Source organism: Leptosomus discolor, chromosome 2 (genome assembly GCF_034619465.1).
Source record: "Leptosomus discolor isolate bLepDis1 chromosome 2, bLepDis1.hap2, whole genome shotgun sequence".
NCBI classification, from domain to species: domain Eukaryota; kingdom Metazoa; phylum Chordata; class Aves; order Leptosomiformes; family Leptosomidae; genus Leptosomus; species Leptosomus discolor.
In genome coordinates, this window is record NC_141392.1 from 14,309,302 (window position 1) to 14,336,552 (window position 27,251).

A 27,251-nucleotide genomic window follows, 5' to 3' on the forward strand; every position below is an offset into this window, starting at 1 on the left:
TCATGATCAAAACAGCAAGTCCAATACCGTTTGTCCTCAGCCGGCACTTAACCGAGATGTATATATTTAGCTTCTATAATCTTTCCTTGTGAAACAGTTTCCCCAGCCATGTAATAATTTCTGTCACTTTTTTCTGACCTCTCTCCAACTTCTGATTTTTTCCACCTGATGCTGAGGTAGCAAAAGGAATTTGCTGTCTTGGCTGCCACTCACATCATTAGGCAAAAAACATGGAATGACAGAAGTACAAAGACATGGGTCACTGACTGTGCAGGGCAGCGACAACAAATGAAAAATTTATTTAGAAAAATACAGGGTACAGAAATTAAACAGCATTTTGAAGATTTTTAAACCTGCAAAATACTGAAGAATACTCTACATGTAATATTTTTCTCCTGTAGTAATTTTTTTCTGAGGCAGCATCATATGATAACTGAGCTTTAAAAACCAACGAAGTCATTGTAAAACCAAACCACCAGTCTGAGATCATTAATATCTAGGTATAGGATTGCCTTGCATCTCATTTACAATACAAAATTCCTTATTTTAACACATGTTCACGTATACAGGCTCTCTAAAGTGTCAGTGAAGGTGCAGAGGAGCGGTATTTCATCTGTACGATCATGCTTAATGATTATGACCTAAGACAGCAAGCGTTTTGGGCAAGTCTCAGACACATTACTTCCTATACTTATATCTGTAGACATACTTTTTAGTGTCTAAGGTTATTTGCACTGCAGCTTTAGGGCTCCAAGGAATCCTGGAGCTTCTGCCTACCAGCATATTTAATCGTTACAATAACAGCAGTTCCTGATAACTAACTTTTGTTTGTTTAGTTTAGAGTGTTTTTAAGTAAGAAGCTGCCTAAGAAGATTTGCTTCTTCTACAGTTTTGGTGTTCTAGGTGGTGCTTTTTTCAAGATGTACCTCATATAGATGCATCAAATTGAGTACTTGGATGACTGGTAGTTACAGTCTGGCCTTAAAATCCGTGTGTCCATTTACTGGTTGTGAAGTGACAGAAATGTAGTGCTGTTATGATAAGAAATTCTCTAGCCTAAGGTAAAAGAGATTTCTTTTTCCTACACATGGTAGATAGTCTGCTCTTCCGAACACCCAGTGCTGAAAGCAAATACTACCATTAAGAGAAAGAGATTTCAGTACATCAACTGAATAGGAGCTTGCAAAAATTTCTAGCATCCTGAAGTCTTAATCTGAAAAATCTGTGAAAGAATGTAAAGCATAGTCAATGATCTAGGACTCAAACTATTCATGCTAAGCAGCAGATCAGTGTAATTTGGGTGGACACAGTAATTGTCATGGGAAGGTTGACATCCCATCCCATCCCAGAGGAGACCTGCGGTGGAACACATCACTTCAGACACAGAAAAGAAGCAGAATTGTTTACAAAAGGTCCGTGTCCTACTGACCTCTCTGGGGCCCATGTGCCTTTCGGGTCCAAGGAGGTTTGAGTTCATCCATTCTACAGATACTAGCTACTGCAGAGTAATGTTAAAGATTGAGAGCATCCTCCCATGAGTATCCTCAGAGGATGTCCCTGGTGTAGGAAAAAACATATCCAAAATAGCATGTGGCATCAGTGCAAAAATGGTAAATGTTCGAGAGGATGTAGCAAATGTTCACTTGTTTATTTTTAATTTGATTGAGTGAAAAGCCAACAAAATGTAATTTCAGTTTTTCATTCCTCCTCAAGTTAAAACCTGTCCTTTTGGGCCTCAAAGCAACGTTTGAATGTGTGGTTAAGCTTTCTTAGTGACATCAGCACTGCCAACTTTAAGGTTTCAAATTCTTTTTCCCACCATCCAATCTACAGTAATTTATTTTTAAGTAATAAACAAGGAGGAGGAGAACAACTGGAAGAGAACAACCAGCCTGAGCTGTGCCGGGTTTGAACTTTTGTCGGGGCACTCCCCGCGCTTTGGCTGAGGCTTTCTCAACACACGGAAAAGTGCGGCCACCCGTCGTCGGCATCTGGCCGGCGGTGGCCCCGGGGTGGCAGCTCCGAAGGCCGTAACAGCCCGAGGAGGAGAGGCCCTCGGGGTCTCGCTGGGCTTTGCCCACCGCTGGAGGAACTCCCCTGGCCTGAGGGAGAGGGGAAGCCCGGGCAGACCTCTCTGCTTTATTTATTTTTTCATTTCTGTCGCTTGTTCAGTGAAAAAAAAGAAACCCAGCAGGGGCCGCCAGGTTTCCCGAGGCCCCCACGCACCGCCCCCGGCCCGCGGCCCGCCCCGGAAGCCACCGCCCGCCCGCCCGGAACCCTTGGAGCCGGAACGGAGGTTGGCGGTGCGGGGGCCGGGCCGGGAGACGATAGCGAGTGGACCGCGGGGAACATGGCGGCCGCCGTGGCGGGCCCACGTGGACGCGGGGCTGCGGTGGGCGAGGAGGCGGACAGCGGTAACGGGCGCTGCTTCCCCGACGGGGGCAGGAAGCGGGCTGGGTTCCTTTCTGCTCGGACGGGCTTCTGAGGCCTCCCCGGCCCCTCCTCTCTGCCCCGTCCGAGCCCGCCGGTGGGCCCGAGCCCCTTCTTCCCTCCCTCCGGAGCCTGGGCCGAGGGTTGGAGTCCTTTGGCGCGGGGCGGCGGGAGCCAAGGCCCCGGCCCTGCCGCAGCTCCTTCCCGGTGGGGCGGGGTGGGGGCGGCGGGCGCTGCCTGGGGGGCTCCGTGGGGGAGGCTTTCCCGCGGTGCCCGGCGCTGTCCTTGCTCCCCGCTCGCCGGCCCCACCAGCCCTGGCCTTCCCCCGCCGCTGAGTTTACTAGACTTGGCCCGGGAAGTGCCGGCAGCAGCTCGTTTATTCCCCGGGGCCACCAAAACGTCTCTGGGGTACCCCTGTTTTGGGAAAGCGGAGGCTGGGGGCGGGGCGGGAATTGGGCAGAGCAGGACGAGCTCCGGCGTGTGATGAGCTGAGTGTCTGCCTCTGTCTGTCTGTCTGTCTGTGCGAGACGGGGAGCTGCCTTCTGCTCCCGAGGAAACCCGTGACATCTGCCAATTACAGTAATGCACCAGGAGAGCGCAGAGTATAAACACGGTCATACTTCATCCTTTACAGATCGTTCTCCACTCATTCTTGCCTTTTCGTGTGCTGTGAGGGTATAACTAGCTAGTTGTGATCCCTTTCTTAATTATATCATGTAATTGGATACCCTTTTTGTATGTTTGTTTTCATTATTCTGGGGTGTATCAAAATTGTGGAGCAGTAGCTTACGGCGGTTCTGTTTGGTTTGAGGGTCAGAACTGAACCCAAGGGGAAGCCTTGTTTGGGACCTTCTTTCAGAGCTCATTTCTGAATGATTACTATTTTTGACTGTGTGTGTCTAAACCTAGATCACTGAGCAAGTTTAGAAGAATGTATCATGGAGATGTAAGAGATGTATATGTATATTTCACACACACACACAATTAGAATTTTTTATATTAAATCTTTGCCAGGCTTCAGTCTTTGCAATTCAGAATAGAGTCCCATGTCCTACTTCTGGTAGAGTTAATCTAATTTTAGTTACTTTGAAATACCTCTGCTTTATCTCAGGCTGTTGACAGATCCTCTGATGTGTTAAGCAATGTCATGACTGGTTGTTGAAGCCATGTTCATCTTTGTGTAATTGTTGAAAGCAAAATGTTAGTATTATCTGCATTATCCTCCTATTTTATTGGCAGAAAATATTGTATGAAGGAGACTAATACATGCTTTTGTGATTTTCCTTTTTATAAGTCTGATCTGTTTTTTTAATGGCTAAATATGGAAGTTGGTCCTAAGCAGTGTGTGGCATTCAGCTTTGGACTTTTGGTAGCTGTTAGCCTTTGTATGTATAAAAAGTCACAAGTAGGGGTTAATTCATTGTTTATTCTATCATGGAAAATGCTTAGGATTGAAAACTTGACAAATTGTTTTACATGTAGTAACCAGGATGTGGTGATGCACCTACTTCTTTACATGCAATGGTTTGATTTTATGTTGTTTTTTTTTTTTTTTAAATTTGGAAATCAGGATATGGAGACATCCTGATATCATAAAAAGGATGCCTTTAATAGTTTCTAAATGTGTTGAACAAGTTTGCCAGTTCTAAATTTCCAATTTATAGTAAGGACTGTTGGAAAAAACCTCATAATTTATCCTGCATTGAGCATGATGCAACACTTTCGCCTGGGTGGTAGTAAAAATCATACCGATACAGTTAATGAGGTAGATTATGAAGTATTTCTTTTCCACATTGGTGATGTAAACATATAATCCTGCTTCTTTCCATGATGACCACTAAATGCTTTCCAAGCCCCTAAACATGCCTGGGCATTAGAGGCTTTGTTTTAAATTGGTTAAACCACTGTTTTGCTGCTATGTTGGGTTTTTTTGCCGGTTCAAAAAGGCGTATGGAGACGGCAGAGTAAAGAGTTAGTCTGGCAACAGAGGGTATGTTTATACTTGTTAAGTAATTAAATAGGCAATTGATTAATAAGGAATATCATTAATAGCTGTCTGTGTGGTTTTGTGGAGAACAGATCTTGTGAAGCAGTCCTGACTTCATTTTCTTAATGATTTGGTTGATAAAGGTAGTTTACGGGATATAGTAGTGCTTACGAAGTAAAGCACTTGGCTCAGTAGTACTTAACATTGTGATTTTTAGAATCCTTTTTTTAAAGTAGTGTGAGAGTGATAGATGGATGAAAGCCAGTCAGCTGGTATCTTAAGAGTTGGTGGGGAATTGGCCCCTTGCTGTTGGGACTGCAGAAGTGTCAGAAACCACCCTCCTTCTATCTAGCATGTGATTTGCAGCCTTGAAAGTTGTATATAACATAACTAATTTAAAACTTCTGGGTTGCACAAATATTAGTGGAATGGTAGTTAATAGTGTCAGGACACTTGTGTGATCTGCTCTTGATTATGTGATAAAGTGGCTCCACTGAAATAGCCAAACCTATTTTAGCACACCCCAAACTTCCAGCCCGTTTCATTCTAGATAATAGTCTGCACATTAAAGACTTTATTTTTGCTATTTGACCTGCTGAACAGACTAATGAGGGAAGTGGTAGATTCTTCGTGTGTTTGATTGGCCGTCTAGTTGGCTGTTCTCGCCTGTCTTGCTGTTGCTTGATTCCAAACTTCAGTATTTTAACTTTAATTCCTTCTTACTTGTTTTGAAGGGGCCATAGGGTAAGGAAACTCGAATTTGGGGGTGTTTTATTTGTGTATCAAGAAATTGAGCAGTTACTTATACCAAAAAATCTCAGTGCCTCTGGTTTCTTTCAAGCTACCTGACAACTGTCTTGATTCTTTATTTCACAAAGCGGTCTCCCCTCTATGTTCATTATGCTTAGGTAACTGTATTTTTGCTGGCATTTTGCTTGAGCTGATTTTGCTTTCATGTAAGAAATGCCCCCCATCTTCAATTTAATCCATGTAGCTGTTTGCATTTAAACACTAGATGTCACTGTTGCAGTTTGTTTATAAGTAGGTGCGTACATACATATATGTATACATACGTGTGTATAAGCATTTATAAATTAAAATTTTTGAACTGGAAAATATAAGATTTTTTCCCCAAAACGTGCCACTCCTAAGCATTAAAATATTCATTAATCTAATAATAAACTTCCAAGGCTACTTTTTCCCTTTTACCCAGCCTCTTAAATCCCTTTAAATCGTCACTGAGATGAGCAAGCACTTGCATTGGATACTTTCTAATAAATTCATTATGGTGGTGTATGCCTGCTTGAGGAATTAATTGTAACAGCAAGCAGTATGTGGCCCTGAACTCTGATAACATTTACATATGGAGCAAATTAAGCTAGTGATTGATCATTACTGGAAACAGAACTCCTGATACTTTTTTTTTTTTTAACCCCTAGATACTGAGTTAAGCTCAGGACTTCCAGAGGACAGCTACTCTTCGGGAGGTGAAGCCCTAGACGGTGATGATGAAGATGAAACGGCGGCCCTTGGCAATGTGGTTGAAGAGGCATCAAGCTCCAAAGCTGGCCCAAGTGGAGGCTGGGCAGATGCCATGGCAAAAGTGCTCAACAAAAAGATTCCGCAAAATAAGTCCACCATCTTGGCCAAGAATAAAAAACTGGAGAAGGAGAGAGAAAAGGAAAAACAAGAAAGGCTGGAGAAGAGAATGAAGGTGAGAAAAAGATGCAGCATTTTGCTGTGCAGTCATAGTCAGATGAGCATACATGCAAGATCCCCTCAGTGGGGATTTAGGAGAGTGTTCTGAGACTATCTCAGTTGTGGAATCTCTCCACAGTGATGTAAAGCAGCTTCAAATTTTTTTACCTTCCAGACAGTCATGCTGTAGGGCTTTTTCCCTCTCTGTGTTTTCTGGGCCATCGGGTAGGCTGCTCTTTGGCAGGAGGACTGTTCCAGCCTATCAGCTTAAGGTTTTTTTGTTGTTGAGGGGGTGAAAGCAGCTGCTTTAAACTTAGTTTTCTAATTGCTGTTGTTAATTTGAGGTACAATTCACTTTGTTGGCGTTACAAGTTGCAATAGTCCTCTCTCATCAAAAGTGAGAGGGGGGATAGAGAAGAAAACTGCTTTCATTTAAGTTCTGCTGCAACTTCCAAGATGAAACGCCTCTAGATTACTGAGATTGCAGTAATCATTGATGTGCTTGTGAATCGTTGTTTGCTTCCCTCGATTATTTTCCTAGTAGGAGTTTTCTGTTACAGTGTTTGTGCCCTAAATTTCTTCTGTTTCCGAAACTGTTACGAAGAAAACAAAACTATGTTGGCAATTAAGTCATTTGTTTGTGTGTCTTTAGTGGAACTGTTAATTCCAGGCCGTGATTGATTTACCTTCAGGCTAAAATACATTAATAGTTCTAATGTCTCATCTTACCAGTTCTGTTTCAATAGGATAACCAGGTTATCCACCTGACAGTCTGGGACATGCTGTGGCTAGGCCACGGCCTGCCTTTTAAATACAGAGAGCTTCAGTAAGGCATCTGCTCAGTGATGGTTGTGCTAAGTACCTGTTCTTATATGGTCAATATGTGGGAGTACTGCAAAGCAGAGGTGGGCTGCAAGTCCCCAAACTGAGTTGTTTACCCTTAGAAAAAACTTGAGAACACTCTGCCTTCTATTGATTTCTTGCTGATGGAAGCTAGAATAGGGCAGTTCTTTTGATAAAAGGCCAAAACATGGTCATAAACTCATATTCTAAAGATAAGCAATTATAAAGATAAGGGCACTGAAATTCCATGGAAGACATCTTGCATAAAAGAAACGTAATGCAACATCACCAGGCCTAGAGCACTGTTAAATTGTTAAAAGGGGAGAAAAACAATATTTCACTACCTTACTCCTGAAGCAGAGGCTGGGGAAATAGTGTTTTCCGGTTGTAGCAAGAAAAAAAGCTGGTAGTGTTGTAGCCCCTGGTAATGGTAAAGCAAGTCCATTTGGTTTTGAAACAGAGAGCTTCAAAAAAAAAAAAAAAGACAAAAATCAGTGTTGTGCACAGGAGTTGTTCTCTGGTGGGCACTTGGTGCTCTTCCTGATGTTTGAGTTCTGCCTGTTGTAGTCTTTGCCATGCATTGCCGTCAGTCGCAAAGCTGTACCGTGATTATTTCAGCACGGGAACTCAAATTCCCAAGGCTCAAAATGCAACATGCCTGTCTTGACAGACCCAGGATTTTATTATGTATAAATTTCTTTGTGATCAGCTTGTGAAGTCTTGGAGTTGAAAGGTGTCTTTGAATAATTTCCTTGTCTGTAGCAGTCAGTGTGAAAGAATTTGAGTTTTTCTAGACTCCTTTTGCTTGCCATGAGCCAGAGGCATCACTCTGGTGTGACTCTTTTCTAATTTTTGTTACAGAAGGCGAGTGACTCTGATTTGACTGTGGCCCTTGGTGTGCCAATGCAAGAGACTTGCCTCAGACCCGTTGTCCAGCCCCATGTTGGAGCTCCCCTTAGCCTCAAACCAAACTGAGCTTTGTTGATTTATCTTTTTATTTTCCTCTTGCTATGTACTCTATCAGAGTATGCTGCATTCTCAAATGCTCCATGTTGTTTCACATAACAATATTTATAATGCAGCTTGATAAAAAGCGGGAGTGGGAAATGATGTGCCGAGTGAAGCCAGATGTTGTCAAAGACCGAGACACAGAAAGAAATCTTCAGAGAATTGCCACGAGGTAAGAGTTTTTCTGAATGCTTTCCTTAAATATATGTATATTGAAAAAAGGAGGAAAAGGGGAAGAAAGGGCCTGCTCAGGTAATCTGTTTCCAATCAGATTGAACTCTTAAGAAGTGACTAGCAGGAGCCAAGTGATTTATATACAGGTCTGCATTGTACAGTATCAAGTTCAACGAAAGATTTCAGAAGCTTTATGAAAAAGTAAAAATTTAGATGGGAATGTAATGTTTGCTTAACAGAAGTGCTTTGTTGGATCCCCTCATTTTGTTAATTTAATGCTTTAAAAATGCAGAACAGTTGTTTCTACTACTCTGTTCTTTCCTTCTCCGCAGAGGTTTCACCAGATCCACATGTGTTAAGTTCAGTTGCCTGCTCTGCGTTGTGGTAGTTTGGTGTTGCAGAACTAGTTGAAAATTTGATGTGCTGTCTCTGTCTGTCTCCTTACTTGTTCCTCTGCCTTGTGCCCCTACTTGAGCTGCTCTTAAGATCTTGCCTGAGGTATTTAATAGCTGATTGTAGGACAAGTGACATGCTTCTAGGGATGAAACATGCTCTTGCACTGATCTCAGTGCCATGTTACCATCTTACTTTGGGGTCTGAATAGTTATTTGTGGATTTGTTAATGGTTCCTAGCAATACATGTGAAGGAAGAGTGAAAATTCAAAATCTCTTACACTGAAGTAAATGTTACTGAACTGAACTGAGATCTGAAGTAACCATTTTGGGGAGCTAGAAGCCATCTAGCATCTGCACTGATTAGTTGCTCTGGTAGAGGGTTTGTTTCTGTAAAGGGAACTTGAGATAAAAACTTTGGGGTTTTTATTGTTTTTTTTCCCGATTCCAGAGGTGTTGTACAATTATTTAATGCTGTCAGGACGCACCAGAAGAACATTGATGAGAAGGTGAAGAAAGCTGGGAGCTCTGACAGGCAGCGCGCTAAACTGCTGTCATCTGTTTCAAAGAAAGATTTTATCAATGTTTTAAGAAACATGGAAGGTACTAAAGGAAGCAAGAATCCTGCTGGAAAGGCCACAAAAAGTAAACAGGTAGGCTTTGTCTGAGAGAAAAGATGCATACCAGATATCTTTTCAGTATAATTACTGTCCATTAATGCCTGGTGTTCAGAACTGCTGTGATCCAAGCGCCTGGGTTTTTTTGCGACTAAGGAAGGAGCGAGTAGCTCTTGGCCTGCTTTCCCTGTCTTTTGAGTATCAAGATACAAAAACACTGGAAGCTCTTTTGATAAGACATCAAGCCGTGTGTACAAATGACATGGGTTTGACTGTGTGTTTAAAAAAAGAATATGAGAAATTGGATTTTTTTTCTTGGATTTTGAACCAACTGTGGAACAAACTGCTGGGTTTTAGTGGGTTGTAACATTTGGAATTTGGCCAGTAGTAGTTATCAGCTCTTGTTAAAGGCACGGGGGATTTTCATCTTACATGGTGTATTAGACTTGTGTGTACCCATGGTTTTGGACATTTCGAACTCACTTCCTCTGGGTGGTTATGGTATCTGGAACTGAAGAGGTTTGCCATACAAGTGAATACCACAACAGAAAGAAACTGAGACATACTAAACATTATGTATAGGCTTTTCTTTCCCTGATTTTGTCTGTGTGTGTTAGGCTGACGTGGCTTTATTACCATTACGATGTTTTGGAAAGAAGTATTTTAACACATTCCACTTTTTCCAAATGCGCTCAAGAGAGACACAGTGTAGTTGGACTCATCCAACCCTTTAACTGTTCTTTCAACTCACCAAGTAGCTCAGGGTTGAAAACAAATTTCTCAGACATACTCTTTCTTGTATTTCAGAAGCTGCACGTTTTTGAAGCGTATTTGTGTTCAGGTTTGAACTTTGTGCTTGGTAGTGGGTGGAATACTTCTGTTGGCCCAGATTCACAGTAGTTAACTAAGTGCTTTTCTGTGCCAGGAAGAAATACTTTAATCAGTTGTGAGACAACAGTTTGTCATATGTTTTTTGTTTGTGTGCGCTTGGGGAACATGCTGAAACACTGCCTGGCATGAAGAGCTCATACAATTTTCATGCAAATGTAATATAAAAGTATTTTTTAAATTCTTCGGGTAATGAGAAAAATTTACGTTGTTGCTGACACTTTATTTCTGCTTAAATAATTCCAGCTTACTTGGGGGGGGGGGGGGCATGCGTGTGTGTGGGTTTGTTTTTTTTTTTTCTTTGTTATTTTTTTTCTCCCCTGGAGTAGCAGGATTCTGATTGCAGCACCAACTACTATTGTAGGCATTGAATCAATAGCTGAGCCAGAGCTAGGACCTTTTTTTCTTTGTGTCAGATTGTAGCAGGGTAATTTTCTGATCACTAGGTCAGAAAACATAGATTGCAAATGTTTCTGTACTATAAAAAATAGTCTTATTTTGGCAGCATCAGTGACACCATATTTCCATCAAAGTGCTCTGGAGGTGCTTTAGATGCTGCCTTATTTTCTCTTGAGAGCATATATTACCCATTTAGCAGGCTCCCATGCTTGTAGTTATTGATGTTTGAGGTTGAGGCCAAAATCTGATCTTTAATCTCCTCCTCAGAATTACACGAGCATGTAGCCACTGAACTACTGCAAGCCTCCACTGTTATATCTCTGCTTCTTGGTCTGTGAGGGTTTTTCAGAGGGTGGTAAGCAGGGATGAGGCTTTTGGGTGGTGAATTCCTTGCACCAGGAGTTGGGTAGATTGTTTGTGCCATCTGACAGCTTCTGTTTGTTTGTTTTGTGGGTTTTTTTTTTGTAGCAGCCTGCTTTGTTTTTAGCAGTTGAGAATATGGCGTGTATTTAATTTTTTAAAAAGAGGGGGGAAATAGATTTATTTATCTCAACAAAAACAATGGACGAGATGCCAATCCCAAACTCCAGGCACTCTGCCATCAATTAAAATGCAGTCCAGAACAATAAAAACACTACCCCACCCACATAAAGCAAGCAGTCAGCAGGAAAAATAGCAGAATAAAGTCTTACCAGTGAAAGCAAACATTTCTTGACTCAAGCCTTGTGCTATGAAAGGAGACTTGACTGCATTTCTGAGAATGGGCAAATGCTTTTTCTTACTCTGCAGTGGTTTTTGAATGCAGAATTTGCTGCCGTATTTTTGAAAGTTTAGTGGCTTCTTCCAGATGTCAGGGGTTGGGGAAGAAACCCCTTATAAAGCTCTGTTGTGGCTGACTATTTAGTCAGATACATGTGTGTGTGAGAAAAAGAAATTAAATGCTCTATGAAGGCCCGTCTGTAGCAGTGGGATTTCACCGTAGCCCAACCACTTAAAAAAATTTGTTCTCTATTTGCATCAGCTTCGTGCATTGATGGGAAGGACAGGTAACCTGTACCCTGTGAGAACACAGTTTATAGCCTTGTATGCTTTTAGCTGTTGGCCTAAAAGTTGTTTGGTGCGCACCCACCCAATGTAGCTATGAAAGAAAGACCGTAAGGCCGTGAACATTTCCCTGTGCCATGTGAAACTGCAGCCCTTCTTGGGGTTTTGTGTGCCCAGATGGGAGAAATTACTTCTCTGAGCTGGAGCCAGAAGCTTTGCCTTTCATATCATTAGCTGTTTATCAAGGTATTTCTTAATCCTTGCTGAGCCAGCTGACTTGTGTAATATTTTTCCCTGTTTTTCCCAAGGTGCTGTACATGATGCTTGCCTCTGGGTAAGATCATCTAATTTCCTCCCTGAAAGCTTTCACCTTATCTGAAAGCCTTGCCATGTGGGAGGAAAATGTAATAATTATTTTTTTTTTTAAAAAAAAAAAAACACTTGTTTGGGTGATTATTTTAAGTTTTGGGATGTTTGTTTGGGGGAAGCATTTATTGGGACATATGAGAACTTTCAGTCTTGTTCAACACAATCCTTACAGACCAGATTTTCATTTTTCAGTATGTGTTGGTTGTATTTTGCACCTTCCCGCCTGTAAGGTACCGTGAGAAACATTATTAAACTACAGGTTTAAAAAAGGTACATATCAGAGATGCTGTCTTTCCACCCCTAAAGGCTGAAGTCATCTTTATAGCCATAGAAGAAATACAGAAGTAGGTAGTGGCAGTAAAGGATTCCTTGCAGGAATCCTTTTTTCCCTTATGTCCTTAAGAAATTTCTGGGTGCTCTTAGGATTATGGGTTAGGAAAGTACCTTTGTTTCCAGGGTTGAGTAAAGTTTCTGTCTGATCTCTTAGAGTTGTACAGACGTGTTGGCTGACGTAGTGAATTGCATGAGGTCTTGAAATCATTAATTGTAAGGAAACAAAGAAATTCAGAGTTAACATTCCCGCAGCAGCCTCAACTCTTCTCCCTTGCTGCATGTCGGTTACGACAGGCTCGTCCAGTACCAGAAGCTCTTGCCTTGACTTTTCACTCATCATTTGTGCTACTCCTTGTAAAGCATTACTGTGTGCTGAAACATTTTCTAGTGACCTATAAATAACTGGTATGAGAGTTACAAATGGTCTTTGTGACAAGCATAACCTGCACTCATCAACGGTTAATTTTGCATTAGGCCCTTGTAGCATGGTTTTCTGAATCACCTGTGTTTGCTGCAGCTTGTAAGTTTTCGTACACCTGATCTGGTGCAGAGCATTTCAGTGGTGGAAGTGAGAGCAGGATTTCCTGGTTTCCTTCAGTAACCATGATCCAAATTCTGCAAGGTAATTTTTCTGTAAGCTGTGCTGACTACATGAGTTGGAGGTACAATTTGCTTCCTGTGTTGTGATGGCATCTGGAAAAAAACAGTGTATTGGTCTCAAAATAGTACCTATTCTAAGATAATTTATTGATGGGAAGGAAGATGAGTGGAGAAGAATACAAGTGCTATTTCATAATCAGCTATTGCTCATATGAGACGTGAAATAAAATGCTTTTCCAGAAAAGCTCCTTCTGCCTGAAGTGTAATTTATAAATGCTCCTAGTGTTCGGTAAGTAATTTGTAAACTCAGTGGTTAGAGTTGGGCTTACTATAGATTTTTCTTTTGTTCTCCAGACTTTTAATATTCATAAATATTTTAATTTTAAGCAGTAGTTTGAAGATTGTTCAAGGGTAGGAGGAGTACAGCACTTGCGACTTTGACTGCTGTTCTTGCTGGGCCACAAGAAATGACATGGAGGCTTTCATTTTTCAAGTTGAATAGGGATATAAATGTTCTTTCCAGCTTAAAAATGGTATCTGTTTAAAACCTGTAAGAGTGACTGCTGCCTTTTTCTTGCAGCTTCTTTCATGCCTAAGTACTGGCTATTGGCATGTTGTTGTGATTTTTTCCAGTTTCCGCAGTGTAGAAATGGGAAGGGGGAAAAGAAAAAAAGATTATTTTCATCCATACACCTGTTTGGAGGGACAGTAGTCTCAATGCTTGCTTTAACCAGCTGTAGGAAATAAGTTTGTTGCTGAAGCATGGATAAAGGCTTAGATGGCTTCTAGCAATTTGGTAAGGTGTATCAACACCTCTTTTAATCTTAAAAGGAAACTTTTTTTCTTAGGTGATAATGACATTGCAGAGTAGCAGAAGTTTATCACTACAGCTGTTTGTGTGCTGGTTTTACTGAACTAATTGAAGGAGTAACCAGGCGTGCATGTATTCCAGTAGATTTGAGGGGGCAGCCAAGTATTAATTTAGTTCAGCTGCAGCTAGCGCAGACATGGTCTCTCAATTTTAATAAATGTCTTCCCATCACATGCACAGAAACTTTTAATGTGGATTCTTTTATAAAGCATGCACTTGCATCTGTTTTTCCCAAATATGTATATATTCTCTTGAGGGTCACCTGTATATATTTGGAGTTGATTCTTTTAATGCAGTCTTTTTGGTTTTGTACCAAGAGGTTGCCGACTACCTAATTGTATGCTGTATTCTGATTTTTATCCTTAGGGATAAACGCAGTGCAGGCTGCCACCAGTTTGCTGTATCCTAAATTCTTATGTTCTTTAAGGTAAAGGGTTGTCGTGCAGAATTAGAAGTTGTTTGATGGAGTCATTTTTACTTGAAATCTGTTTATAGGAAGATGTAGTGACTTACCTAGTTTGGGTCATCAGCAGGGTTAGGTTTTTCAGAAGTACGAGCTCAGTTCCCTATCTGTTGCCATAGCTGGTAACACGCATCTGTGTTGATGTGGGAATGTAGGTCTTTGTCAATATTTACATATGTATTTGATTGATAGATGTCAAGAACTTGACACTGAGAGTTCAACTCCAGATAAGAGGATTAAGGGCCATGTGACAGCTGTATTTCACCAGGTTAAACCTTTTCCTGTGTTTTTATCCTCAAGATTTGCCTTTCTGCTCTCTCTTTCAGATACTTGACCAGAAGTCAGGAAGGAAAAAAGACTGTGATTTTGCACTCGGTTTCCATCAACCTCTTTCTTTATCCTCTTCATGTTTTATGTTCCTGACAGGTTCTTTCCCCCCACACCTGAGGGCCAAGCCCGCAGTCCGGCGTCCTGGTACCTAATTGAGAGCAGCCCTGACAACTGCTTGCACAGAAAGACCAGTTCCCTGTTTGTCATCATCAGTCACGCACAGTCCAGTTTAATGCTGTCTTCTAAGGTGCAGATAGTATGTGATCAGTGAGGACAGATATTTTAAGAGAATTTAGATACTAAATGCTTATTGTAGCTACTGAGGTGGTGACCTCAGGTTTGGGGAGGGCAGTCCTCCAGATGTTTATAACTCGGCCAGATCCAGGAAGATGTTCGTGGAGATCGTAAAAGACGTGTTCCCAGCTCCAAAATACATCTTAACTGATTTTGAAATTCAAAAAGAATCAATGATGCAAGGTTTTAGTGGATGCTTGTAGGAAACGTCTCTTTCTTTCCTTCTTAGAGCTATGGACAAAGTATTGTAAGTTCCTCTTTCTGTGAAAAGGGATGAAGTGATTTTAGTTGAAACATCGCAAAAGCCTTCAGCATGAAGGAGTTGAAATTTGGCAAACTTTGTAAGTGAATATAAACAGGGACTTGTGACTGAAATGTCAGGCAATACTGAGACAGCTCCATCTGTCATATTTGAGACTAACGTGCTTTGCTATTTGATTATTAGTGTGTAAGATACTATGGTGGTGTTTGGTTTTCCCAGAGATGTTGCAAGGCTTGCTTTTTTTTTTTTTTTAGTAAAACTATGAACAACTGCACTTGAAAAACTTTTGGCATACATCTTATTTTGATCTTCCTGTAAGTATACAAAGCACAAAAAGTCAAATCCTATTAGACTTTTATCTGGTCAATTGAGTTGGAAGCCTTATAAAAGCAGTGCTCCACTTTTGGCTTTGTTTGTAACTCTTATAGGCAGGGCAATGTACTTAGAGAAAAGCATATCTAAACATTTCATAAAGTTTTATAAAAAATGTTCTCTGGAAGTAAGAAAGATTGGGTGGAGCTCATCTATCTGAACCAGTTTCCCCCATCTAAGCATTTTCTATTGGAAATTATCTTGAAAAGTGATTCTCTTACTTTGAAGTTTTATTAAGGTATAAAATGTTCTGATTTCCAGAGCGTTGAACTAGCAGATGTGTATTACAAATGATCTCTGTGGGCACCTACTCATCTGTTTATCTTGGTAGACTTCAGGAGTGTTGGGTCAGACTGCTTCCAGATTCCAATGGTTAGAGTGTTGCTGAATTTTTTTTTTTTTCTATGGGAAAATCTGGCCAGCTTTTAATGAGTGTTACTGAAATTTACTGAAAGCTTAGAATATATACTTTTTATTTAAAACCTACTAGTATTACAAGTGATACTAAAGCTGTCTGCTCAGGAAGGTCTGACCTCTTTTCAGTTTGTTGCTGAACGCTGGACAGTGTTCTGCATGTGGTCTGTGTCATTCCTTCTCCATCTGCAGGCATTGGGAAAACCCATACAGAAATGTAGAAGGAGATGGAAGAGTCAGAAATGCAGAGAAAGGGTAGCCAGATGGCTAAGATAAGGGATTGGGATCGCGGGCCGTTCACATATTTCCTCTTCAGGTTTAAACTGCTTTTAGAAAGCAGCCTGGGAGTGTTGAGGGGTATGGGCTGTTCCTTAATGAGTTTGCCACTCACCCACAATGGTGTGAGGGAAATTACAGGAGTATAAAATCAAAGAGACTTGAATCTGCAGACATTTAGGATATGTTGCAAAAGCCATTTAAGTAAAAGCAGGGGCAATGAGGGTAGGGAGGTTTAGCCAGACAAGCTGCTTAGTAGTCATAAAAACTTCAGTATTTCATATTTAGTAATAAAATTACACAAAAGCTAGTTCTTTGTGGGTTCACACACACACCCGCCTCATAGTTTTCTGGATCCCTGTAGTTGTTTTGGGACTCAACCGTAAGTGGAAATCCTGAGTCAGGAAGAGGAGGCTTTTTATTAGCCCCACTTCTTCCTCATCAGCTACTCTGTGAGATGATTTCTTAAGTGCTGGAAGTGAAGGACTCGGTCATTACTGTAGCCTTCGTTGTTTGAGACAGCCTTTTGGGACTCACTCTGTTACGCCTGTTGCTGAATTGTAATGAAAAGCAGTGGATTTCAGCGTCAGTTGTAGGAAATAGTCACATTCAGATTATTCAAAAATCTGCAAGCTGCTACTTTATTCTAAAAAGGATTAAAAAAATACTCCAAACAGCCGTGGGCCTGCGTGTTTCCTTGCTGTACCGACAGGCAAGCTTTTACAAAAACCTGCAGAAAATTTTAGGTACCCGGCTGAGATTGCAAGACACTTATGCGCTTAAATGGGTGACATCTGAGAAAAACCGGTTGTGACTCGAAAATGTTTGTTTAAAGTAGACTGCTGAAAGACATTAGAACTTGACTTCTGAGGGATAGCACATCGAAGGCCGCAGTCTTGACCGGATGCTTTTTACTAGGCGCTCTTGTATCTGTGTGTTTTCCAGGTACAGCTTGATGGTTCGGGAGCTGTGCAACTTGCGACAAGGATGTTGTGGCTCTGCATAATGTTTAGGCTGATCTTTAAACTCCATTGTGCCTTCATGACTGCAGGCAATAGACATTAAGAAATGTAGGACCAGCTGACAGAGAGAAGTCTCTTTTTATCAGTTGTGAGAAGTTGTGTGGCATTTCTTTCAGGGTTGAAATGTTAAGTACCTAGAAAAGTTCTTTCTTCCTTTATTTTGAATCCCATCTAAACACAAAAATTCTGGGTTTATTATTTTCCTTTTAGGAATAACAATGGAAACTGGTAAAGAGTTGTCCAGCTAGGTTTGCTCTTGGTAATTAACCAGTACACTTTTTGGTACAAAATAACAGTATTTTGCAGGCTGGTTATCTGGGGCTCATGATTAGCTAGCATGAAAAGCTATTCTTTCTAATCCACAGTATTGTCTTTTCTGAGTCAGAATTATGATTCAACTACTTTGAATACCATAACTTACTATAAAAATTTTTGTCTGATAAGCAATGAAAGTATAATGTGTTGCTTTAAATACAGAAATCTTGATCATACGTTGGTTTTAACCACAGTACTCACTGGGTCTTTATGTCAAGAATTAATTGACCTCGGTGCTGTGCAGTCTTTGCTCTAAGGATCCTATTGTTCAAGCAGATGAAAGCTGTGTGGAGACTCGGAGATGAAGAAAGGTAGGAGTAACAGGTGAATACTGAGATGATAGTGGCCAGTATGGTAGGCAGTAATTTCACCCTCAGTAGTATTAACTGCTGATAAACAGGCATTGCAAATGCGAAGATCAAAGTTTGTAGATGAGGATGATAAAGTAGTTTTTTTTTTCCTCCTGTAAAAACTAAAAATCATGACTGAAAATGAGCAGTGATGGCGTACTGAAAGAGTATGCTGTCTGGAAACTTTCTATGCTGCTATGTTGCATGATAACCTAATACAGGGAATGTGTTATTTCTTTCTTGCCAGGTATGCTCACTGTAATAATTTGCAAGGTACTTTGAGGTACTTTTTATTTGGTACCTACTTAAAGATGCTTTCTTGGGGACCTTTTTTCTTTTTTATGTCAGTGGAGTGTTTCGGCCTGACAGTTGGAAAGACAGTGATCAAGTAATTACCTGATATTCATGACACAGTCATTTTGCCTTGTATTTTACAGAACATGAGTTACAAATTACAGAATATATTCCACAAGGGGAATTGGTAGTATGGGTACCTGTGTTGTAACTCAACTATAAGACTGTTTCATTAGGTGAGACTTATTTTCAAGTGAGTTTTTATTTGATGAGTTTTATATTTTCTCTGAGTAGCTCCTGGGTGTAGCATGCCCATGCTGTTCATCTTCTCATTAAAACATGTAAAGGGATTCTTGATGCCAGTACGGCCAGACATTGTCTTGCAGCAGAATGTGGTAAAATTCCTTGTGCAGAAGAAGGATTTCTGAGATGGCTGCTATCGGAGCTGGAGCACAGCATGGGCTGAGGAGTTTCAGAGCATCCTGTATGCAGAAGGGCCCTGTGTTATGCCTGAATTCTTAAAATATTTTTGCTTTTTCTGACAAATACCAATTGATGAAGTTTCTGATGACCTAAAGTTGAGGAAATCTGTTCTCTCGTAAGCTGTCTCTGTCATTCTGCTTTGCAACTCAGCATTTAATAACTATGCTAATGATTTTTTTTCTTTGCCTAAGTCCAGATGAATGCTTGTTTTTAGAAATTCTGTAACTCAGTTCTGACCCCTCTAAGGCTGGGGCATGTTTAAGCCTCTGCGTGCCAACCCAAAGCATTCCTTCTCATTCACACATCCCTAGTTGTAGTAAACCCTAGAGGAGGATGTGAGGATGGGGAGATTCCTCATGCAGGTCATTAAGCTCTGGGTGGTCTTCTGGCTGGGCTCAAAAGGAAAATCAGTATTTGTTGTGCTTGTGGTAATAATTCCAGTGTGTTACTTACAGAGGTTTGAACATGAACAGCAGGTTTCAAAACACACTGTAAAAAAAATTTCATTCTTAGATTTATTTACTAGAAATGCCAGTCCAGATTCTGGTGTGCACAAGAGACCTTGTGGTCTGAGTAATTCCCCTGTGCCACTGTTGATATCTGCAGTATAGTGTCACTTTGAATAATCCAAGGCAATTTAGGTCAGTTGCTCTAATTTCTCATTCAGAGAGAGGATGCAAATGGGTATTGAATGACTTTCACCCCAAGGAATAAATGATTGCGCAGAATTAGGCTGCAGCAGAATAGGCTTCTGTTGTGCAGCTCACATGTTCTGCAAGCTCAAAAAAGCTTCCCAAAGTGAGTTGCTGTGAGGCTTCAGCTCAGAAGTTCAAGACAGTGGTGCAGGATATATTCTGAGTTTCCAGACCTGTGGGGTTTTGTCTGTTTGGGATCAGGCATGCGTAGGAACCTTTCTTATAGTGAGATTTCACTGTAATTCAAATTAGATAAAGTTGCAAGTGGCACTGATGATTAAACCCAAGTACCATTTTTCTGTTAAAGATCCTTACATCTTGTTTTCTGATTATATTGCTGCTTTAGATACTTCAGCTGCAGTTTTCATGATTTCTTCCCGGCCTAGAGGAAATGTATTTTCTTAGCCTGTGATCTTGGATATTCCTGAAGATTAATTTAGGAGAAATTATCATGCTGGCGTTCTTTGTTTTCCATTTTCTTCCATGATATTTTTTTTTGTTTTGTTCTTAAATTGAGATTTAACACACATCAGTGAATGCCTATGCTGTTTTTTGAGCTAGGTTTAAACTGACTTGTTTGGGGATGAGAAACAGAATAGCAGCCGTCATTCGGAGCAAGATGCAGGCTGGCAGGGAAGGCAATTGTTAGATGTATGCGAAAATACGTTTTGGCAGTTAAGTGTTGCAACTTCTTCCTCATGACAAAAGCCTCCCTGTGTTTCGAGGTCTTAGATGTTTGTATTGAGCAAAACAGAGGAACCTGGGGAGGCAGTTCAAATTAATTAGACATGTTAGAATTGTTTTCTCAGGACTTAAAGTTGTTGCTTGAGAGATATTTATGTTAGAAATTCCTTCTCTGACAGGTACAAATAAACGTTTATTGTCTATGATGGTAAAGAGAGATGCCCCTGCAAGCCTTGGCATTTAATCTTGTACACAGAGAAAAGGTGTGGGAGCCCAGTGTGCTGATTGTAATTCCTAGGTCTGAAAAACGTTCATTTGTTAATACCCTGCAGTTACTGTCTTCTGGACACAGGCTGTAGGGGAATCTCTGTGGTGATGTAGGTGTGTTTGCTGTTCTGCAGAGGCAGAAGCTGGGGTATGTTCAAGTGACTCGAGCTGGTGGATAGTGGTGTGAAATGCTGTCTTTAATCTGTGCCTCTTGTTTCAAAACGTATCTTTTAGTGCTGTTACTTACTGATATGCTTTATGGGACTTCAGTCTGCTTGTGCGTAGGGTTCTGAAAAGCTCTGGCAAACTTTTCCTGCTCTGGTTTTAGGATGTTGTTGTGCCAGTAAAGCAACAGATGAAAATGACAATGTCCTGTGACTTAGACTGAACTTAATTCCCTTCAGCTTTCAAAGGAAGCAGGCTTTGAGCTAAGGCACTCGTTTGCAGACTGAAGCGGCTATGTGCAGTTACAAGTGTCCTGCTGCTGCTTCTGACAGCTTCAGAAGGGGTGGAGGGGACCAGTTTCCCGAGTGGCAGTGCAGTCTGCCACAACTGCGGTGTTGAGTTTGGTAGGTCTCAGTTGAAAATAATTACTGTAATGTCATTTACCAAGAGTGAATTACATAGCTCCAAATTTTTAAAGTGGTAAAGAAATGAACCAAAACAGGGAGATTTTTAACTTGATCTTGATCATATAGCTGCTGCTGATGCCTTAGGGTTTTCATAGACTGATTCCTCCAAAATCATTCAGGAGGCAATTCCAGCCTGGATCCTGCAAGGGACAGCTGTTGTAGGTGACAGACCTAAGCTTTGTCATTGGGTTGGGGGTTTTATTTGGACTTTGCTAAGAATTTCCGTTCGTCTTGTCCTGGTGCAGATTTTAGAGGGTATGTCTTCGAATCAGAACTAGTTTGGGAAGGAAGTCCCCACTAGAGCCCTACTATGTGTCAGACTTAGCACACCAAGCATGCAAGATGGTGTTTGTTTTATTTATATGATCTCTTTACAACTGGACTGTTGTTATGTCCCAGCAAATAAGTATCTGCACTAGAGTAACCACACTGCACGTTTTGGTCTGTCTTATTTCAGCTCATGATAACAAGTGCATCACCATGTACCAGTGAGTCCTGAGATATTTTACTAACTGCTGCCTCTCGGACCTTTTGAAATAGGTTGCCACACCTTCAGGCAAAGAACAAACCCGTTCAAGTGTAGTATAAAAAAAGGAGAGGGGGAAAAAAGCAGCACCAGAATTTTTCACTCCTTGCCTTATCGAGGGATCCACTTGATGTAGCATTACACACTAGTGTTTATGCAGCCTGCTTTGTTTTCATTTGGGGATGTTCAAAGGGGACGTCAGTACTGTAGTGAAGTGTGGGAGATGTGGATGAACAGCTGACTGAAGTTCAAAAGCGGTTGTATAGAATGAAAGCTGGTTTATTTTCCACGTGCCAAGAATCAGTTTTGTTTTATTTAGATGAAACCAGATTATGGCATTGAAATCCCAAGTGTATTAGCAGTGTTACATAAAGCAAGTTGGGAAGCGATGTTACAGTTGAACTAATTGTTAATTATACAAATAGTCTTGCTGCATATTTTCTTAAGACTGCAGGAATGTTTTGTGATACAATAGATTTGAGGAGTTTTTATTCTGAGGGGAAAATAGAGCAGTAAATTAGTTAGGAATGAAGATATTAAACAGGGGGTTTTCTTCACTTGGGAGCATGCTTAAAATTGATTAAATATTTGCTTTCAAGCATTTAATCTTCATCTTTGAGGCATGGACATGCTACCTCTGTCTTTCTCCTTAGGCTTGTTGTAAAACTCTATTCAGACCTTTGTGGTGCCTTACATAGTGGGTAATGCTATGGAGGATCAGCATCCCTCTTTTGTTGAGGTCCTGCTTTTGTTGTGTTGTTACTTGACATAGCCAGAAAGAACGGCTGATGGTTGCTGAATAGTAGCTTCTGATGAATTTGAGCATTGGGCTTTTCAAACCCTGAGCCTTTCACTGTCATTGTTGACAGTAATCTACTGCTTCTGTGCTATTTAAAAAACAAACCAAAAAAAAGCCCTGTTCTGCGCATATGGGAGAAAAAAAAAAGGAATCTCTGTTGCTTTTATTATTATTGGAAAAAAAAGTAAGAAAATCTGATTGTTTTGTAAGGAAAACGGGATTTTTCCATTTAGATATTTCAAATTTAACTCTGTGGCATGTTCAAACAGTGATTTATAAAAGGTCTGGGATTAAAAAAGAAAAGGCTTGGTGACTTCTGTAATCTGTTCAACTTTTCTCTACTCTGCAAAGGTAAACATATAAGACAACTGAAATACAGTTAAAAAAGGGGAGGAGGGCGAGCTACCTTCTCCTTGCATCCCAGAACGGAGTACCTGCGTTTGTACTAATATAGATTATTTGCATGTGAACATCTTAAGGTCTGTCTAGGGACCTACCATGTCTGTAACTCTTTTAATTCTGGATAATTGATTACCCTGTCTGAGATGATTTCGGACTGTACTGCGTGTAGCATTTGAAGTGAATTGCTGCAAGAGTCGAGAGTGCCTAGGAGGCACTACCCTGGGGAAAAGGGGGATTGTTGGGATGGGAGAGTTACTCTTAGGAGTAGGCATTAATGAGAGCAGCTGTGAGGACAAAAAAAACCCAAACCAAAACACAGTGCAAACATCTTGAGGAACAGCTGTAGAGTTTCTCTTTTATTTTTCTTCAAACTGGGCCCTGGGAGATTCCTTTTGGGTAGGAAAGTGTTCATTACCCTATTTTTGTGAGTAGTCTTTCAAAAAGAACTGCGGGAGAAGTCACATTTAGGATTTCTTCTTTGATAACCTATTAAAAATACATATCTTGTCTGGCAGACTTTTTGCACTCAAGTGACTTGCATTGGTGTGGTATGATGCAAATCCCAAAGATTGCACGGACATCAGCTTAAATGTGCTATGGTTCTGTGTATCGCCTATGGCCAGATGCATGCCAGAGAAGAGGCATGAACAAATGTCTACAGCAATCACACACTTATTATGGGGTTTTGCACCTAGTAGGCAAATCTGCATCTGCAGAGGATGCTGTAGTAACAGATGACCCCCATCCACTGTACAGTGTCAGGAGGTGGTTACATAGACTGCGGTGAGTCAGCTGTAGTCTGTCCTTTTGAGCAGGGCAGGGGGAAAAGCACACCTGAGATGCCTGGATTAACTTTGTTTCAGAGACCCTGCAGAAATACGTTACTGTTTTCAGTGCTCCTGGTTCCTCTTTGATAGGACGATTTTTTGCTTGCCTGCTGGACACTGAGCCATGTTGTTCCTTAGAAGTATTTTGCTACTAAGGCTTAAACCGCTGAAATCCTTCTTCAGTACATGGAACAGTGTTTAGTATTTTGCGACAGTAAGAATGTAGGAATAGCTTCGAGCTGTTCTTTAAAACTATTGCCACAGGATGGGGCTGTTGCACTGCCCAAATATGATCTGTCACGAGAAGAACTGCAACCAAGCACTATTTTCAGTGCTAACCTAAAACTACGTGCCTGTTGCTTTTCTTCATTGTTCACCAGTCCGTGTAGTGTGGCCTCGGTTTATCCACTTTCAAGAGGTAGGAAATTTGGAGTAAGGTGGTGTTGGCTTGCTGAGTGTAGATCAACTTTTGTTTCTTTTAGAAGCAGCTTTGCACCATATGACAAGCCCAGGTAGTGAGGTAATAATCCACATAAAGGGGATTTGGTTCACGTATTGCAGAATATGTTAAATATTAAATTGGGGGGGTGGGTTTAAGCCTTTATTAAATCCATATTTGTGTTTTAGAAATGTGCCAAAAAGTGTTCTAATGAAGCAGCACCTGGGGGTTAATAAATGATATCATGAATCCATTCTGATTGCCAAGAAAGATTTTAATAAAGGAAGCCATGCCCAGGGTTGACTGTTTCATCCATGAGGAATAATTGTTTTCTTTCCATATCTCTCTTATTGGTTGGTTAAAACAAGTTTGCTTTTTAGCATCAAGTCATTTTTGATTGTCCTGCATATTTCTGTGTACCATTTGCCTAAAGAGCTAGCTCTTGGTAGGTCTGCCGATGCAAATTGTAGGAGCGTGAGGGGTGTTATTTTGATTGCATGAAGAGCTTCCATCTTTTACTGCCATTCATCTTATCTTCCTCTGTTCCCTCTTCTCCTCCTCACAAACATTCAGGGTGAAGTGAAGTCCGAAGAGGGGCCAGAATGGAATATACTGCGTGATGACTTCATGATGGGAGCATCTATGAAAGACTGGGACAAGGAAAGTGATGGAGAGGGCAATGCTGAACAAGGAGGTGGTCTGAAACAAGAAGATGACAGTGACTGAGTGAAACTGAAAACCCTTCAAGATGATATTTTATCCTCTTCACTTTGTTTGGATAAAAAGTCAGCATTCTGTGAATGTGCAATGCTTGGAGGATATCTCTCTTTTTTTTAAAAAAAAAAAAAAAAGACTTGCACAACTTTGGAGTGTTTTCTCCTCCATGTCAAACTTTTATTTAACATAGCTTCATTTGCTATACTGAAATCCTGAAATATTTTCCAAAACATGTATAATTTTCAACATATTTCCAAAACATTTTGTACAGTCAAAATAGTGGCACCTGCCCAATGAAAGAAAGATTTTGCCAAGGTCATTAAAAGTTTATACGTTAGTCATGGCAATTGATGTATTAGTGTGCCTGCGTTTCCAAATCAGTGTTGCACTTTGAAAAGTTGTTAGCAATTCGCAATAGAAATGGCTTACAATAAACACACAAATGCCGTCACCTTGTAAAGTTATCGGACTCCTATAGAGCATTTACTACTTTGGCCAGAAAAGGGTTTGTAGATAATAAGGAAAACTAACCATTACTGTGATAGTTCTGGTCTTGGAGCATTAGTTTGATTGGAGACAACTCTGGAAATGTAATTGTAAGAAGAGAGACTTGACCCTGCTGATTGGCTTTTATATTTAATTTTATATATATATATATATATGTATGGATGTGTTTTCCATTGCAAGTCTGAAGTTGTTTAAGCTAAGAGACTGGTAAGAGAGGAAAGGACAGCCGTTGCTATTGTTTTTGTTGGAGGAGAGAAGGCTTTTCTAGCAGTACCACATAAAATTGTATTCAGTGTTGCTTCACTTGCAGTTCTGGTGTTCTGGCCTTTTTCAGTAAGGAGCTGGACCTCCGAGATACATCCTGTGGGTTTAATGCTAATTCCTCAGGTCTGTCAAGGGTCAAACAAAAGCTCTTCCTCTTGGGTACGTACTGTAACACTACCAAATTTTGGGAGACATCTGTCAGTGTAACACTACTGGCTTTGTTTAAGCTACAGCAATTCCTCCTTATTAGTAGTTTGGTTGCGAAGGTGCAGAAGCTAATGTACACGATAAGAATATATTCTGTATAAGCATATGCATACAGAAGGAAGTGCATCATGATTGAGGTCGTGTACATGAGAGGCTGGGGTTGAATTCTGCTGCCTTCACTGTTCCAGACTGGCTGCCTGATGCTGTGTCGTTTGTTTAACTTTACTATCACATTTCCCCGTTTGCTATGTGAAGAAAATGCCTTGAGGCCTATTAATTGGTACTTAAAATACATAGTGCTATTCCGTCTGTTTCTACAGATGTCTTACGCACAAACCTTTCTTTGTACCTGCTTATGTGCAAGGTATGATTAGGAGCAACTTCCAGATTTTCAGTCTTCAGCATTGCAATGTGTGGTAGGACAGCAGATTTATAGATTTTCTTAACGAAGGCCCTGAGGAGGGGAGGGGGTTTGAACTTTGTGTATACTGCAGGATGAAAAATATACATACAAAATGGCAGAGAAACCCATCCTAACAACTGGCAATGGCTGTGTTATCCCTAGCCTATTCATCTGGTATATATTGTAGCATAATTCTTTGAGGAGAACTCAAAGCTAACAGCAGAAATGTTTAGATTTTCAAGCTGTTTTGAGTGTTAAACATATTAGATATCTGAGGAGACATTAGTTTGTGGCCTGATATTTATTATCACAAATGAAGGCATACACCCAAAATATCAAGTGGCAAAACCACAGAAGTTTGACATATGGTTATCCTGGCTTCTGAAGGCTAGACATCTGTATAGCTGTTCAGTGAGAGCTGGCATCTCATTAGTGCAATACAAAAATGCACTATAATGAATTTTAAGTCTTATGAAGCAGCATAATAGTCTAATCTGACATAGCTTGCTTTCTACAGAGTTCAGTTACTTTGTGTGGAAAAAATTACATCAGCACCCTTAAATCTACAGTTGTTCTGTAGTATGATATCACCAGTCTCTGAAATCAAACTTTTGGAAAAAACTCTGTTTTTTCCTTAGGAACTACAACATCCTGAGGTGATCATTAAAAAATTCGAAATACTTGCAGAATGCTTCTAGTATAGTTGGGTGTTTATGAGTTTTTGTGCATTTTTGAAGTTATGTTTTGATTAAAGTACTGAAGTGTCACGTGTGTATTTAAGAAAAACGTGGAATATATTGATACTGCTAAAAATACCTTGAGCTTCCATTTAATTTAGAGTGCATAACAGTACCTTTTGCCTATGAGTGGAGAGCAATTCTTGCCTTTTAAGAAGCTTAATAGATTTTTTTTTTTTTTTTTAGGTAGATTGGTTTTTTATTTTGATACTGTACTTTGCCTTTGCCTTGTCCTTTGATTGTGCATATGCAGAGAAACTTCTAGAATAACTTAAATTGGTAACTACCTTCAAAAGAGAAAGGAGCTCAGGACTCTTATGGCAGGTGGGAGTGGTATATTTTAATTTTAGGCATTTGGTGGCCGATTTATTTCACAAGTTTTGTTTTCATTGACTAGCCGCTCAAAAGAAGAACTAAACCCTGTTTGGCCCAGACACCTTCCAGTCTCCCTTCTCAGCTGTGGGATCAGCTGCCCTACCCACCGCCCTACCTGTTTTTTCAGTAATGTTCTTCTTGATAGCCACCGAGAACAACCGTCAGCAGCTTTTCCCAGCCATCGGAGTACTCGGTCTGTTTTGCTTGCTCCCATGAATATCTCTGCTTAAGCAAAGTTGTG

The 27,251-nt window shown here is 40.6% G+C and overlaps 1 protein-coding gene across 3 annotated transcripts; it reads left to right on the forward strand.

Annotated features, from left to right (window-relative positions):
• Window positions 1–2,350: 2,350 nt before the first annotated feature.
• Window positions 2,351–24,801, forward strand: RRP15 (ribosomal RNA processing 15 homolog). 3 transcript variants are annotated; one of them, XM_086460708.1, is made up of 5 exons: window positions 2,351–2,441; window positions 5,857–6,131; window positions 8,041–8,138; window positions 8,985–9,186; window positions 24,374–24,801. In XM_086460708.1, the coding sequence occupies exons 1-5, from the start codon at window positions 2,351–2,353 to the stop codon at window positions 24,524–24,526; spliced, it is 819 nt and encodes a 272-aa protein (XP_086316834.1). In that variant the 3' UTR covers window positions 24,527–24,801. The 3 variants fall into 3 exon arrangements, with proteins under 3 accessions (XP_086316834.1, XP_086316835.1, XP_086316836.1); XM_086460709.1 differs by having other exon boundaries at window positions 2,351–2,414; XM_086460710.1 differs by having other exon boundaries at window positions 2,351–2,414; window positions 24,386–24,801.
• The last annotated feature ends 2,450 nt before the right edge of the window (window positions 24,802–27,251 follow it).